At 59.3% G+C, this 15,386-nt stretch overlaps 1 protein-coding gene across 6 annotated transcripts in view; it reads right to left on the bottom strand.

Annotated features, from left to right (window-relative positions):
- Positions 1-6,005: 6,005 nt before the first annotated feature.
- Positions 6,006-15,386, bottom strand: part of CRTC1 (CREB regulated transcription coactivator 1) — a 42,085-nt gene continuing 32,704 nt past the window's right edge. For 3 of the 6 annotated variants that reach the window (XM_064175054.1, XM_064175057.1, XM_064175055.1), the window contains 3 exons: positions 11,586-11,672; positions 10,626-10,806; positions 6,006-8,374 (listed from right to left, as the gene is read on the bottom strand). In XM_064175054.1, the coding sequence (XP_064031124.1) occupies positions 8,163-8,374; positions 10,626-10,806; positions 11,586-11,672 (480 nt within the window). In that variant the 3' untranslated portion in view covers positions 6,006-8,162. The remainder of the gene's footprint in view (positions 8,375-10,625; positions 10,807-11,585; positions 11,673-15,386) is intronic. The other 3 variants (XM_064175056.1, XM_064175059.1, XM_064175058.1) reach the window with 1 other exon arrangement.

The following is a 15,386-nucleotide window of genomic DNA, read 5'->3' as shown; positions in this document are numbered from 1 at the left end:
AAACAGGCAGGACTTAGCAAGCAAAAGAAGTTCTGAGCAAGCCCTGCAGCCCCCAGAGCCTTTCCCCTGTCGATATTAACACCTCCCTGCAAGGGCAGGAGCTTTGCCTATCGACCTTCTCTCCATGCCTCAGGAATCCCCAGCCCCAGCCAAGCACAGAGGCTCTGCCTGCAGCCATCGGCAAGGGCACTGCCTGCAGCCATCGGCAAGGGCACTGCCGAGCTGCTCTCTCAGCAAGCAGCCAGCCCAGAGCCCTGCCCTGCTTGGCCCCAGGGATTTACTGAAGGATTCTCTCCTGCCTCAGGTAGAGCAGGAGCTGCAATCTGGAGCTGTTCACTGCATCTGTTTCCCCCTCCCCAGCCTCTCAGGGGTTTGAAAACATTGAGCAGAAGTCAAATAAGCATCAGACAGCAACTGTCAGTGCCTTCACCACCCACCAGCTCCAGGCACAGCAAAGCCCACTTGGCTCTGACTCATCTGCTGCACAACACGAAGGAAAGTACTACAAAGAGGTGATCCAACGTGGACTAAAAAGCAGCAACTCCAACAGCCCCAGGCCAACAGCAGCCCTGCACACACGGCCAGGGCAGGGCTGCCTCAGCTCCCACCCCAGGGAGGTTTCTGCACCAGGCCACAGGTAGCTCAGGTCTTCTGCTGGGGCTGAAGCAAGGCTTGAGAGCTCAGGTCTACACTAACAGCAAAGCTACTGCCAGGACTGAAATCTGATTTGAGGAGGAGGAGGAGGAGGAATCCTTCCAGCAGCCTGGGAAGTGCTGTCCCTGCTGCACAGGGGCAGAGCTGCTCACTTGCAAGGCAGCTCTGGCACTGGGTAATTCCCATCCCCAGCAGCAGCCTGACTGCTCTACTCACTGCTTTTAGTTTGGAGCTCCATAAGAAGAGCCCCAAGCAGGGACAAGAGAGCCAGCAGGGTGCCCACGCTCCACACAAGCCTCTGCACCACAGCCCATCTGCTGTGACAGATCCTGGGGGAGGGGTGGGGGGGGTCCTGAGAGCTGCAGGGATAAGGAGGGGCACAAAAATGCCCAGGGAGGTCATGAATGTCCCCTGACTGGAGGTGTTCAAGGCCAGGCTGGATGAAGCCTTGAGCAAGTGTCCCTGCCCATGGGGCTGGATGATCTCTGAAGTCCCTTCCAACCCATTCTGTGCCTCTACTGATCCAGGGAGAGGAGTTACCCCCAGGGCTGTGCAGCCCTGTTTGGGGCTCCCCCAAACACCAGCCTCATTTGGCTGCTGCTTTCTCTCTGCTGCCTGCACAGCAGCAGCCACCAAGGGCCAGGAATTCTCTCTGCAAACTACTGACAAGAGAAAGCAGCAGCAGCAGCAGCTGGCAGCCAGAGCAGGCAAAGGGAGGCAGTGAGACAGCCCTGAGCTGCCAGCTCCACTTCCAGCCCCTCCTCTGAGCTGCTGCCACTGCCTGCAGCAGTGTCTGGTGTGTGTGACAGCGGTGACAGAGATCCCTACAGCAGGCACAGCACTCCGGGGAGCACAGCCACAGTGCACTGACAGGTCCCCAGCAGCTGCTGCTGGCTCCAGACTCAGCAGCTCCAGACGCTTTTGCTGCACAGCAGCAGCAGCAGCAGCAGGGCAGCTCCAGAGCTCCCTCGTCCCTCCAAACCAGGAGCCTGCCTCAAGCCTCCCTGTGCCAGAAGGTCTGGAGCTCCCCCAGCCTGCTGCAGCGGCACAGCAGAGCTCTGGGCGAGCAGCGACAGGCACCTGGGGGAGCTCCCAACCAGCTCCCGACAGCCAAACCGACCCTGGGAATCTGCCCCCGAGGTCCTGCAGGCCTCTCCTGGCAGGGGATGGCTCAAGAGCCAGCAGGGTTTGTCCCTCACGAGATGATGTCTCCTGCCACCTGAACCAATAACCCACACCAAGCACAAGCACAGAACCCCCAGGAGCACCACCTGGGGCTGCCAGGAGCCTCCAGCAAGGCAGCAGAGCACTCAACAGCTGCTGCTGGCTCCTGCAGCTCCTGAACCAAACACTGAAAGCAGAACACCAAGATCACACCAACCACAGCTGCTTGGGCACCCCCTGCCCACAGCAGGGTCACCAGACCTGCCCTGGAGAAGCCACAAGGTACCCAGAGAGCTCCCTGACTGCTGCTGCTGCTCCAGAACCCAGCCCAGAGCTGCCTGCTTCCCCCCCCCACCAGCAGCCCAGGCCAGCCCAAAGACCTGCCACCAGCACAGCGACCTGCACACCTCAGACCATGCCAAAGTCACCACCAGGCTGCTCCCAAAGCCACCGAGGCAGAGCAGGGAAGGAGCCACCTCTGCCCCACAGCCAGCTGCTGGGAGGAGCTCAAGCCACCAGGGAGAGGCAGAAGCACCACACCAGGGGCATCCCTCCACAGTGCAGCTGCAGGAAGGGCTGCAGGGACCTGTCCTTGCTCCTTTCCCTTGGGCCTGGCCAGCTGGGACCTCCCCAAGCCCACAGCACTCCCACACCTCCTGTCTCAAGGGCAGCAAACCTGCAGCAGATGAGGAGCATCTGAGGCATGCCCAAAGCTTCTGTGCCACTGCTTGGGGCACCAAGAGGGTGGCAGCAGCTGGGCTGGGGTGGCAGCAGCTGGGCTGGGGTGGTGGCACAAGAGCTGGTCCAAAGGCAGCTGCACGCAGTGGGCCCTGGGAGGGCAGCTGGGTGGGTTTGAGGTCAGACCTGGCCCTTCACAGCCCCTCCACAGCCACCCAGCTCAGACCCTCCATCAGGCAAAGCCCTCCTGGCCACCTCCAGCCAGCCCCAGCAGGCTGGAGGGCCAGAAGGGAGCTCAGGAGATCATCCAGCCCAAGCAGCAGCAAAGCTGCCTGCAGCACTTAGCTGCCCCTAACGCAGGGCACAGCCCTCTGCTGCCCCTCCACACTGCCTTCCACCTCCCTTTCCTCTCCCTGCCGTGCAGCTCTCCCCACAACCCCCCCAGCTGCCTCCAAGTCCATCCAGCTTGAAGAAACCACTCCAAGGTTCACCCCTTTGAGGCCTTTTATTATGATAAAATTGGTCAAGCCCACATCAGGCAAATACAGACCAGAGCCAGCCCCCAGCCCCTGCCCTCCCCCTGCCCACCGAGTAAGAAAATAAATAAGAGCAGGGAGGGGGAGAGGGGAGGGGGAGGCCCCAAGTAGTGTCTCGTTTGGCTTTGCAGTATAGAAACCCCCTCCCCACCCCCACCCCACCCCCCCCCCCCCCCCCCCCCCCCCAGATCTGTTTAAAAAGGTAAAAATGGTTCTTGCTATAGTACAGAGTCATGGCCTGGAGGTGCTCACCAAACCCACATGCAGCCCATGCCTACACTGCAGGGAGAGGGGGGGGGAGGATGCAGCTGGGGAGACAAGGGACAGGAACACTACAAACTGAGGGGGGGCTGGGGGGGGGCTCTTGGGGTTGTTTTTATTTTAGCTGTTTGGTTGTTTTTTTTTTTTTTTTTTCTCTCCTTTTTGGTTGTGTTTTGTGAAAAGGACAAACAGGGACTGAAGGCTTCCTGCGTGCTCCTGTGGCCATCACAGTGACAGGGAGGAGGGGGCTTGCTCCTTGCTGGGGAGGAGGGGGTCCTGAAAGCACAGCCTGGCCTGCAGGGGGGGAGGACGAGGAGGAGGAAGCTTTCCTCTTCCTGTCGGGGGGTGCCAGCTGCCTAAAGGGCAGATCTCAAGGCTCAGTTGTGGCTGAGCTCAGTGCCTGCTGGCACAGCTGGAGGCCTCTCAGAGGGGAGGGTGAAGGGTGCCCTGCGTTGGCAGATGCTGCTGGGGAGGGCAGGAGAAGGGAGCTGGAAACAAAGAAGTTTTGGTCTGGGAACAGGCCAAGAAGAGTGGGAAGCCACTGAGAGGCAAGGGGAGGTAAAACCCCCCAGGGACAGAACACGGAGGTTAAGAGCAGGTTAGGCTCTGTGACCTCACAGGTCTTTTCCAGCCCAAAGGCTTCTGTCAACCTTTACAGCCAAAGCCTCACTCCTGGACCTTTAGAGCCAAAGCTTCACTCCTGGACCTTTAGAGCCAAAGCTTCACTCCTGGACCTTTAGAGCCAAAGCCTCTCTCCTGGACCTTAAGAGCCAAAGCCTCTCTCCTGGACCTTCAGAGCCAAAGCCTCACCCCTGGACCTTTAGAGCCAAAACTTCATTCCTGGACCTTTAGAGCCAAAACTTCATTCCTGGACCTTTAGAGCCAAAACTTCACTCCTGGACCTTTAGAGCCAAAGCCTCACTCCTGGACCTTTAGAGCCAAAGCCTCACCCCTGGCTCCTTCCCAGAAACCAGGGAGAGAGCTTCTGCCAGGAGCTGGTGGTGACAGGGTGAGAGGGGATGAAGCAAAGCTGGGAGAGGGGAGATTGAGACTGGAGATGAGGAAGAAATTCCTTAGAGAGAGGCTGGGGAGACGCTGGCACAGGTTGCCCATGGAGACTGTGGATGTGCCCTCCCTGGAGGTGTCCAAGGCCAGGCTGGATGAGCCCTGAGCAAGCTGAGCCAGTGGGAGGCATGGGCCAGGGGGCTGGAGCTGGATGACCTCTGAGGTCCCTTCCAACCCAACCCCTTCTGTGAGTGAACCAAACACTCGCCAAGCAACCAGCTCTGAAGTTCACTTGCAGCCTCTTTCTGCCATCTTCCTCCCCTCTTGGACAAAGCAAAGGAGGCAAAGGAGGAGCCCCTGAGGGGGAGGTCACAGGTGAGGGTCGTGCCCTGGCCATGCAGAAGCAGAGGGGAGCAGCAGGCTGGGCACTGCCCAGGGCAGGCATGCGGCAGGGCGGGCAGGGGCTGGGGGTGCTGAGCTCTATGTACAGGGAGAGCAGCCCCCAGCAGCAGCTCTGGGTGTCCTCGGGGACGTCACAGCATGGGACACACTGCAGGCTCCTTCCTTCTCATTTCCCCTTTGCATGGGCACATGCAACGTGCAGCCTGGGGACAGGGTGCCCGAGACACCTCCGAGGCTCTGGGAGCCACCTCCGGAGCTCTGAGAGCAGGCCTGGGGAGGGGGCAGGGCTCACCCAGCAGCTCTGCCGGGACAGTGCCCCTGGGAGCCTCCAGCAGCTTCGACACCTTTTAACCCTCCCAGTCAGGCACATTTCTAGCCCTTGCTCACTGAACCTTCCCCCTCCTGCTGCTCCCTGCAGCCCTGCCCCTTCCACGCACGATCCCACACGAACCCAGCAACTACCCAGAGCAGATTCTTTGCTCTGCACACAGCAGGGATCTGCTCCCTGCTTGCAGCTGACAGCCCAGGAGAAGGCTCTGGCTGCACAGCTCAGCCCCAAGCACACACACAGCTCACACAGCCGCAGGGCAGCAGCAGTGCTCTGCAGGGAGCAGCTCCTCCCCGGCGCCGGCAGCGAAGCAGCCTGCAGGCAGCAGGGCCCAGCAGTGCTGGAGGAGCTGCTCCAGCCCCCACAGCAGCATTCTCCTGCCCAGTGCCACGGCTCGGTGTCACCCACAGCCACCACCTCACCAGCCCAGTAGGAACCAGCCCCGGGGTTGTCTCCACTCTAGGGTCCCCAGTTCTGACAGCTGCATCCAGAGGGGTAAGTTAAGGCCATGTGAAATGTCTGCTGACAAGGCTAAGGAACAGGAACTTATTTACACACCTGGGCTGAGAAACAAACCCAAGGGCAGCGTCCAGCAGCAGCTTCCCTGCGAGGAAGCTCAGCCCCTGCTCAGCTGTCTCCTCCCGACGTGGCTCTGGCTTTGCAAACAGCTCACAAATGAGACTGAGACCCCAGGGCCACCCAGGGAGAGCAGGGCACAAGCCCAGCAGCTGCAGGACTGTGCCTGATGGTGCAGAGCAAAGGCCTCTGCCCACCTGGAGCCATCCTCCCCCTGCCCTCTGCTCCCTTTTCCCCCCTCTCTCTAAGCCCAGGCAGCAGGAGCAACCTGCCAGGAGCAGACACCAGGACTCAAGGTGCACTACAGGGCTGGATCCTGATCAAAACCATTCTCAACACAGGCAGGAAAACCACTGGAGAGAGTGGGGAGGGACAAGAGGCAGGGACAGAAGCAAAGAGAGTGACAGAACAAGAACATTTTTAGTGCAAATGGTCAACTAATGGCACAAACGTGAGCACAAGCCCCAGCTCAGGGATGCCAGCTCAGGGATGCCAGCTCAGGGATGCCAGCCAGGCCCCTGCCCAGCAGTGTCTGTGTGGCTCTCAGCACAGGTTCCCACCCACGTCTGGAAGCAGGCAGAGACTCAGTGAGACTCATTCCTCAGCACCTGCCCCACGACAGGGAAATCCCTCCTCGAGGGGAGTGTGGTGGGGAGAAGGGCTGAGGGGGCTCTGCCGAGTGAGGAGGAGCAGGAGGCAAAAGGCAAACCCAGCTGATGCAGCCCGAGTCAGAGGGAGCCGTGGGGGGAGCACCACAGCAGGGAGGGGCCCTGACACAACACAGCCCTGCCCTGGAAGGACACCTGCCCCCTGCCCCAGCTCCTCTGCCCACACTGCTGGCCCAAAGCCAGCTGCATGTCCACCCCTGCTGCATGGGACCCTGGCCCCAGCTCACCTTCGGGGTCACCCTCAACAAAGGGAGGAGGATCCCCAACTGCCGCTGCAGGTGAAGGGTCCTGCAGGTGGAGACCTTCATTTAGGGAGCAGATGATGGTGCAGGAAGGCAGCACCTGGGCAGTGCCCCCCACAGGGACCTGCTGGGTGCTTGATAAATCTTCAAACTCCTGTTCCCCACTTGCCAGAGGAGGGCCAAGTGCTGAGATCTGGGAACCACCACCAGGGCAGGAAGGGTGCCCACCTGAAAGCAGGGCAGCAGGTGGGCTGGTGCCCATCAGCCACAAGCAAGTGTCCTTGAGCACCCAGAGAGGGGCCAAGGAGGACTAACAGCAGCAGTCTGCTCTGGCTGGAGCAGAGCCTCACCCCCTGGAGCAATCTGCAGCTCCCCAGGGCGAGAGAAGGAATGTCTGAGCTCCTGCCACCCTCTCTGGGCTGGAGAAAAGGAAACCATCTAAGACCTGCCCCAGGCTCTGCTCAACCACCTTGGTGAAGATTCCAGTTAGTTAAAAAAATGCCAGATGCATGGAAGCTGGGGGGGTGGGTGGATCTGTGGGGTGAGAGCACACCAAGGGGTGTCCTGTCCAAGGGCTCTGTGGGAGCTCTCTCCTTGGCTCTGTGCAGTTCAGCTGCTGCCCCTAACATCCAAGTACTTAAATTAACAAAAAACAGAACAAACCCACAAAAAAAAACCCCAAAAACAAAAACAAAAAAAAGAGATCATAAATAATGGGAACAGAGTAAAGGAATAAAAGGTTAAAAAATAAGAGCTGTGACTGGAGCCAGGCCTGGCAGCAGAAATGCCCCTTCCTGGTGCCCAGGAGTGCCTCCCACAGCAAAGCTCTGCAGGGGGAAGTCTCCTCAGGTCCTTTTGGCTGCTGCTGCTGCTGCTCCCTCCCTGCTCCCCAGGCGAGGAGCCCCAAGTGCTGGGGTGAGCTCAGAGATGCTTCTCCACCTGCACAGAGCCACACACGGCAAGGACAGGTCCTTGGGTCCACGGAGCCCCCAGGCTCCTGCTCAGAGCAGCTGTGGCAGGCTGCCGCTGGGCATGCCCGGGGCGGGAGGGGCACAGCGGGCACAGGGCAGGCGAGGGAAGGGGCCTGGGGACAGCCATGGCAGAGCACTCGGGGAGAAGCTTTTTACTCTACAAAGCAGCTGTCACAAAGCAGAGCCAACGCCACCAGAGCCCCCCCAGCTCCTCCCCAGGCTGCCCACGCACAGATTGGCTTTCAGAGCCTTCCGTGGGGGGGGGGGGAGGGAGAAGCTCTGCGGTGCTTGCCCCTGCCCGGCTCAAACGGCAGAGCCCCTGCGGCCGGGGCTCGGCACCTCCCTCACCTGCCCACCCCCACCCCCTTTCTAGTGCAAAGGACAAAACCGACAGGGGGGACAGCAGAGCTCTGGGGGGGGCTCTGGAGAGGAAAAGGCCGAGGGGACCTCCTGCCTGAGCCGATGGGCTGGGGGGGGAGGGGGGCGCGGCGGGATGGGGATGCGGCGCTGCAAGCCTGGGGCAGAAGCTGTACTGATGGTGCAGGTTGGACAGCGCAGAGCTGCGGCTCCGGGCAGCTCCTGCTCCCCCAGCACTGACCCTTCAGGCTCTCCAGTGCCGCCGGGCTCCAGGCACAGGCCTCGCTGCCAGGCTCCGGGGGGGCGCGGGGGGGGGTTGCTCACAGCCGATCCATCCGGAAGGTGTCCTCTGTGGCGGGGTCGGTCAGGACCATGTCTGGGTCGTTCAGCATGTGCAGCCCATCCAAGGTCAAAGGGTCAATTTTGAGTTCATCCAGAGGGAACTGGGAATCCGTGTCGAAGCTGACGTCCCCCACCCCTGCCAAGGAGCTGGTCAGTTCTTTTGATAAGCTGGGGGGAGACTCTCCTGTCACTGCGGGGCAGAGGAAGAGAGAGAGAGAGAGAGAGATTGAGAGGTGTTGGCAAGGGCTTGGCACCTCACCTCTGCCAGGCAGGAGTCAGGGAGCAGCTTGCAAGCCCTGGAATAATTCACTGAGCTGAAAATGAAGCTCAGAATCATAGAATCAAGCAGGTTGGAAGAGACCTCCAAGCTCATCCACTCCAACATAACACCCAGCCCTATCCAGTCAACCAGACCATGGCACTCAGTGCCTCAGCCAGTCTTTTCCTGAACACCTCCAGGCACGGTGCCTCCACCACCTCCCTGGGCAGCCCATTCCAATGCCAATCACTCTCTCTGCCAACAACTTCCTCCTCACATCCAGCCTAGACCTACCCCGGCACAGCTTGAGGCTGTGTCCTCTTGTTCTGTTGCTGCTTGCCTGGGAGAAGAGACCAACCCCACCTGGCTACAGCCTCCCTTCAGGTAGTTGTAGACAGCAATAAGATCACCCCTGAGCCTCCTCTTCTCCAGGCTAAACAACCCCAGCTCCCTCAGCCTCTCCTCATAGGGTTTGTGTTCTCCACCTGGATGGACTGGGGAGGGGTCAGAGCCCCTCAGAACCAACCCAAAGACCCAAGACAGGTGGAGGACACAAAGGGACCTGGCTGAGTCTCCTCCCTGGGCTTAGAAGGAGTGACCCCAGTTTAGGAGGGACATTGAGATGCTTGAGCGTGTCCAGAGAAGGGCAACGAGGCTGGGGAGAGGCCTTGAGCACAGCCCTACGAGGAGAGGCTGAGGGAGCTGGGATTGGTTAGCCTGGAGAAGAGGAGGCTCAGGGCAGACCTCATTGCTGTCTGCAACTACCTGAGGGGAGGTTGTGGCCAGGAGGAGGTTGCTCTCTTCTCTCAGGTGGCCAGCACCAGAACGAGAGGACACAGCCTCAGGCTGTGCCAGGGGAGATTTAGGCTGGAGGTGAGGAGAAAGTTCTTCCCTGAGAGAGTCATTGGCCACTGGAATGGGCTGCCCGGGGAGGTGGTGGAGTCGCCGTCCCTGGAGCTGTTCAAGGCAGGACTGGACGTGGCACTTGGTGCCATGGTCTGGCCTTGAGCTCTGTGCTAAAGGGTTGGACTTGATGAGCTGTGAGGTCTCTTCCAGCCTTGGTGACACTGTGATGCTGTGACCTCAGCGTGCAGGGCTCAGCTCAGCAGCAGGCCCTGGCTGGGGCACAAACTGGGCTGCAGCTTTCCCATGGCCTGAGCAGGAATCGCTTCCAAAGCTCCAACTGCTGCCGGATCCGACACCATCTGTGCCACCAGAACCACCCCCTGCTGCCCAGCTCACAGCTTGGCTCTCACAGCTCCCCCCCTCCCTGGAGCAAGGATCCAGGAAATCCATGGAATCATAGGCTAGAGACCTTTAAGAACACTGAGTCCAACCTCAGCCCAGCACCACCAACCCATGGCCCTCAGCACCACACCTCCATGGCTCTGAGATCCCTCCAGGGATGGGGACACTCCACCACTGCCCTGGGCAGCCTGGGCCATCCTTGACAACACTTTAGGGGCAGAAACTGTTCCTCATAGACAATCTAAACCTCCCCTGGGGCAACTTGAGGTCACTCCCTCTTGTCTTACTACTTGTTCCTTGGGAAACCTTTCAGGGCATTGAGCCCAAGCACTGCCAGCTCACCACTGAACCACTGCCCTCAGCACCACATCTCCAATGGCTTTGGGACCCCTGCAGGGATGAAGACTCCATTACGGCTCTGGGCAGCCTGTTTCATGTCTGCACAACCCTTTTGGGGCAGAAATTGTTCCTCTTGTCCAATCCAAACATTCCCTGGGGAAACTTGAGGCCATTTCCTCTCATCCTATCACTTGTTTCCTGGGAGAACAGCCCAAGCCCCACCTGGCTTCACCTCCTCTCAGAGAGCTGCAGAGAGCAATGAGGTCTGCCCTGAGCCTCCTCTTCTCCAGGCTGCACACCCCCAGCTCCCTCAGCTGCTCCTCCCCAGCCTTCCTCCCCAGGCCCTTCCCCAGACCCACTGCAGCCCCTCCATGCCTCACCTCGGAGACAGGGCAGGTCTGAAGGACAACTCAGGCTGCTGTTGCAGCTCTGCCTGTTGGCTGGGACTAAGCAAGTGCCAGCAGGCTGCCAGGGTGGCAGAGCAAAGGTTGCACAGGAGGTGACACAAAGCCCTCAGGGACAGCTCTCCCCCTTGTCCCTCCCATCAGAGCAGCCCCGGGCAGGGTCTGCCGAGCAGCTCAGCCCCGGCCCCTACCTGTCAGAATGATGTTGGGGATGTTCCCATGGCTGGAGTAGTTGAGCTGCTGCGAGTCCTGCAGGCTGCCGTGGCTGCCTGTGAGTCCCATCATGGCTGCCTGGGAGTAGTTGAGGGTGGAGCAGGGGCTGTAGAGGCTGTTGGAGCTGATGGCATTCTCGATCATGTTGAACTGCTCCAGCTGCAGACAGGGCAAGAGGAGCAGAGGTCACTGCCGGGCAGCAGCGAGCACAGCAACACAACTTACACAGCTCTGGGTGGGGGAGAACCAAGCTGAGGCAGCCAGGCCAACAAATTCATCTGCAGGTTTCCTTCAGCCAAATCTCATCCTTCTCACTCAGCTCTCCAGAGGACTTTGCTGCCAGTTTCTTGATGCAGGGGGATGAGGAGAGGGAGGATGCAGCAAGGGATGCTTTGGAGATGTGAGGGCAAAGGGAAAGGCTTTAAACCACAGTACAAACCCGGCAGGGTCCAGGCTGCTTCCTCAGGTGTCTGCCCATCAAGCACTGCCTCTCTGGAGCCATCACCTACTGCCAGAGCACAGCTCCCAGCAGAAGGAACCAAGGCACTGCCTGGCCAAGCCAACAAGGGCATGGCTCTGCCTGCTGGCATCTGGAGCCTTGCAGAAGCTGTTTGCCAAAATTCAGGAGTCACTTTTGTCACCACCTGCAAGTGAACCCATCCCAAGGAGGCAGCAGTCTGGGGCTTTTCCAAGCCGTTGGAATGATCTTTGGCAGAACACCTTTAAGAACATCTAAAGAGGGACAGAGGGGAAGGAAGAGTGGAAGGAAAAATAAACCCAACAGAAGCAGAGAAATTCCTGAGCCTCACACACTGAAGAGAAGGAAGCAAATCCAGGTGGCCAGGATGGGATCCCAGGGAAAGCAGCAGCTGCACTTTGTTTAGGTTAAGCTGAAAGTGGCCGAAACAGAGCTGAAAATCCGAGATGAATTTGCTCACCTGATGGGATAGGGCATTAGCCTGCCTAGCTGTCATCTGCTGATCATAATAGGAGTCACCAAATACACTCCCCAGAATGGAAGAATGCTGAAAACAAAACAGAGTCTTTATGGTGCAAAACTCTCACAGACAGAGGGGCCCCAGCGGGAGGCAGCTGGAGCCGTGGGAGCTGCCCCCGCAGGGCAGGCAGCGCTGCCCCGAGCCAGCAACCACCACTAACCACCGACAAGGGCTGGAGCCAGCCAAGGGTTTGCCCCCAACACACAGACCCTGCCTTTGGCAGGCACGAAAATACAGTCAGGTGGAACCAAACGAACTGCCTGGGGAGGACAGGACACAACACTTCCGAGTGATGAGCACAGAGAGCGCCGAGGCGGCAGGGAGAGGAACCTCTGCAGCTCCAGCGGCTCTGGGGAGAGGGTGGGGGGAAGACAAACCCCACACACGTCTGGACAGGATGCAGTGCAAAGCCCATCCCCAGCGGCCAGCTCCCTGCCTCTGCAGCCTCAGCAGCCAGCAGCACCGGGACCAGGACATGCCAGAAGGGACACCTGAAGTCATCTGTCCTTAGCTGCAGGTCAGCAAGGGCAGGAGAAGGCCTGGGAAAGCATCTGAGCAGGGGGAGCAGAACCTCAGGAGTGGCCCTCAGCCTGGCCACTGTTGCTGCCCTGCAGCACAAGTCTCTACCAATCCCTCTCCACTGCCTGCCAGTCACCCCCGGGAGAGCTTCAGGGGCAGTGTCCTGATGCCCTCCAGAACCATCCCCAAGAAGTGCCAGAGAGCAATGGAAGCACAGAGAGATCCCTGCTGGTGGAAGAGTGCTCCAGGTGCTGAGCCTCCAGGCACGGGCAGGGCACCTCCAGAGGGGGGTGCCTAGGGCAGAATTTCCATGGAGAGTTTGTACCAGTGCTGAGAGAACCCCAGCAGCTTGCACAGCCCTTTCCAGCTTGTGCTAGTTTGAAGCAAGCTGGAATGTTTTGGTAAAAGAACTAGATAACAGGCAGTGAAATGAAAAACAATTGTGTCTACTTCTCTCACAGTCTCGCTGAGAACTCTGGGAAGAAGAAAGACTTTTTCTCCATTTTGTTTCTCACTCTTGCCTTTGCCTTAGACCTGGTTACATCTCATTAACCCTGCTCCTACTAACCTTGCTCCCTAACCTCTTGGCTGCACCTCTCTTCTTCCTGAGAACTGGGGTAAGGTTGAGAGGGCCGGGGGGAGGTGTTGGGGTGGTTTGAGAGCCCCTCCTGGGGACTCAGGTTTCTGGGAGGGGAGTTGTGCTTTTGTATTGTTTATCCTTTGTATATTTCTGTATATAATTGTATATAACTGTATATATTGTAAATAGCTGCTTGTAAATTCTGCTAGCTGTAAATAAATTGCTTCATCTATATTCCCAGGGTCCGTCTGAGTTAGCTGGGGCAAATTCAAAAGTGTGGGGGGGAGGGGTAACCCCCAAACCATCACACAGCTGCTTTCCCTGCACACCACAGGGGAAGGCTACAAACCTCCCCCTCAAGCACAAGCAAAAGCCCCAGAAACACCAGCCCAGAGTTAGTCAAAAGCACTGAACACAGCCAAAGACTCCAGAAACCATCCACCAGCAGCACCCAGAGCAGCTGCAGCAGACACCTCCTGCTCCTGCCCCCGTTCCAGCAGCACAGCTCCTGTGCAAGCTGCAGGCAAGGCAAAGAAGGGAGCCTTGCAGGGAACAACTGCGAACGGCCGCAGCCTCCAGCAGAGGGCTGCCAGGGAGCAGCACAACCTCCTCTGCAAGCCGCCAAGGCCTTCCCAGCTGCGGGCAGAGCCCTCAGCTACCACCTCACAGGGGGAAGTGTGGCACCAAGGCAGCAACTGGCAGCCTGAGGACAGGACTCTGCGCGGGGAGGCAGCTGGAAGCTCAGCACAAGCTGCACACCTCCTCGCTGAGCAGATCCTGCTGCGTGCAAGAACTGCTCCAAGCACTGCCCAGCAGCTGCAGGAGGCTGTGGGTGTCGTCTGGATGCAGTTGGAGAAGAGAGAGGAGAGCTGCAGAGTGAGGCTGGGTGACTGCAGAGCTCTGCGCTGGCAGTGGGACACTGGCAGGGGCAGCAAAGGCTGCAGTGACAGTGGCAGCCGCAGAAAAGGCTGCAGTGACACTGGCGGGGGCAGAAAAGGCTGCAGTGACACTGGCGGGGGCAGAAAAGGCTGCAGTGACACTGGCGGGGGCAGAAATGGCTGCAGTGACACTGGCAGGGCAGAAAAGGCTGCAGTGACACTGGCAGGGCAGAAATGGCTGCAGTGACACTGGCAGCGGCAGAAAAGGCTGCAGTGACACTGGCAGGGGCAGAAAAGGCTGCAGACAGCTGTGACAAACCTGTCACAAGCAGGTCCCACAGCAGCTCTCAGCAGGACCTGAGGGCAGCTCACCCCCCAGGCTGACTGAACAGAGCCCAAGGCAGGGACACAAAGGTTTGGATTCACCTTCCTGGGCCCTTCCAAGCCCTCACAGCAGTGACCACAGCCCAGCAATGACCTCTCTGCAGCCTAACCCCCTGCTTGCTGCCCTCCTCAGCAGCAGCTGAGAGGGACAATGGCTGCAATTGGAGCTAATCCTCCAATTTATCCCCTGGCCCTCACACCCAGGGCAGCTGCTCTGTCCCTGGCATGAGACAGGGCTGGAGGAAGTCAGCAAACATCCCAACAGGAGCCAGGTTCCAGCTGGGAAGTGAGAAGAGCAAAGCACTTCAAAAAGCCTCATGTGTGTCTTTGAGCCACTGGAACCTCACCTGCTGCCCAGACACACCTGGATGGGGGAGCCGAAGTGCTCAGCACTCCACCTGCTGCCTGTGCTGCTGCTTGCCTCTAAGGACAGGCAGCCAGAGCATGGAGCCGACTCAAACACGCAGATCAGGACCAGCCAAGCCTACCTCTGCCCCCAGAAAATCACCCCCAGGCTCAGTGGCAGGCACAGCCTCCTAGCTCTGATGCCTGAGAGCAGTTTCTAACGAGATGCCACACACTGGAGGTGACTCAGAGCCAGCCTGGACCAGCACTAGAAACACAACTGCAGTGCAAGAGCTCCAGAGAGGCTCCAGGACTTCTCTTCTGTTTCTGGCACTTCACTGTCACAGAAGCACTCCACAAGTGGGGTAAAGCCTCAAATCTCTGCCTGCCTCTGCACCTCTGATCCCCCAATCCCTGCCTGACTCTGACCCCTGCCTTCCTCTGCACCTCCAATCTCTGCCTGCCTCCACATCTCCGATCCCCCAATCCCTCCACAACTCCGATCCCTGCCTGACTCTGATCCCTGCCTGCCTCCACACCTCTGATCCCCCAATCCCTGCCTCCACTGCACCTTCGATCCCTGCCTGACTCCAATCCCTGCCTTCCTCTGCACCTCCAATCCCCCAATCTCTGCCTGCCTCAAATCCTTGCCTGCCCCCTCCACACCTCCCATCCCTGCCTGCCCCCTCCACACCTCCGATCCTTGCCTGCCCCCTCCACACCTCCGATCCTTGCCTGCCCCCTCCACACCTCCGATCCTTGCCTGCCCCCTCCACACCTCCCATCCTTGCCTGCCCCCTCCACACCTCCCATCCTTGCCTGCCCCCTCCACACCTCCCATCCTTGCCTGCCTCCTCCACACCTCCCATCCCTGCCTGCCTCCTCCACACCTCCCATCCCTGCCTGCCTCCTCCACACCTCCCATCCCTGCCTGCCTCCTCCACACCTCCCATCCCTGCCTGCCTCCTCCACACCTCCCATCCCTGCCTGCCTCCTCCACACCTCCCATCTCTGCCTGCCTCCTCCACACCTCCC

This window comes from Pogoniulus pusillus, chromosome 41, assembly GCF_015220805.1.
Source record: "Pogoniulus pusillus isolate bPogPus1 chromosome 41, bPogPus1.pri, whole genome shotgun sequence".
In the NCBI taxonomy this organism is placed as follows: Eukaryota; Metazoa; Chordata; class Aves; order Piciformes; family Lybiidae; genus Pogoniulus; species Pogoniulus pusillus.
Note: the sequence above shows the minus strand (reverse complement) of the source record. Positions and strands in the feature narration are given on the sequence as shown.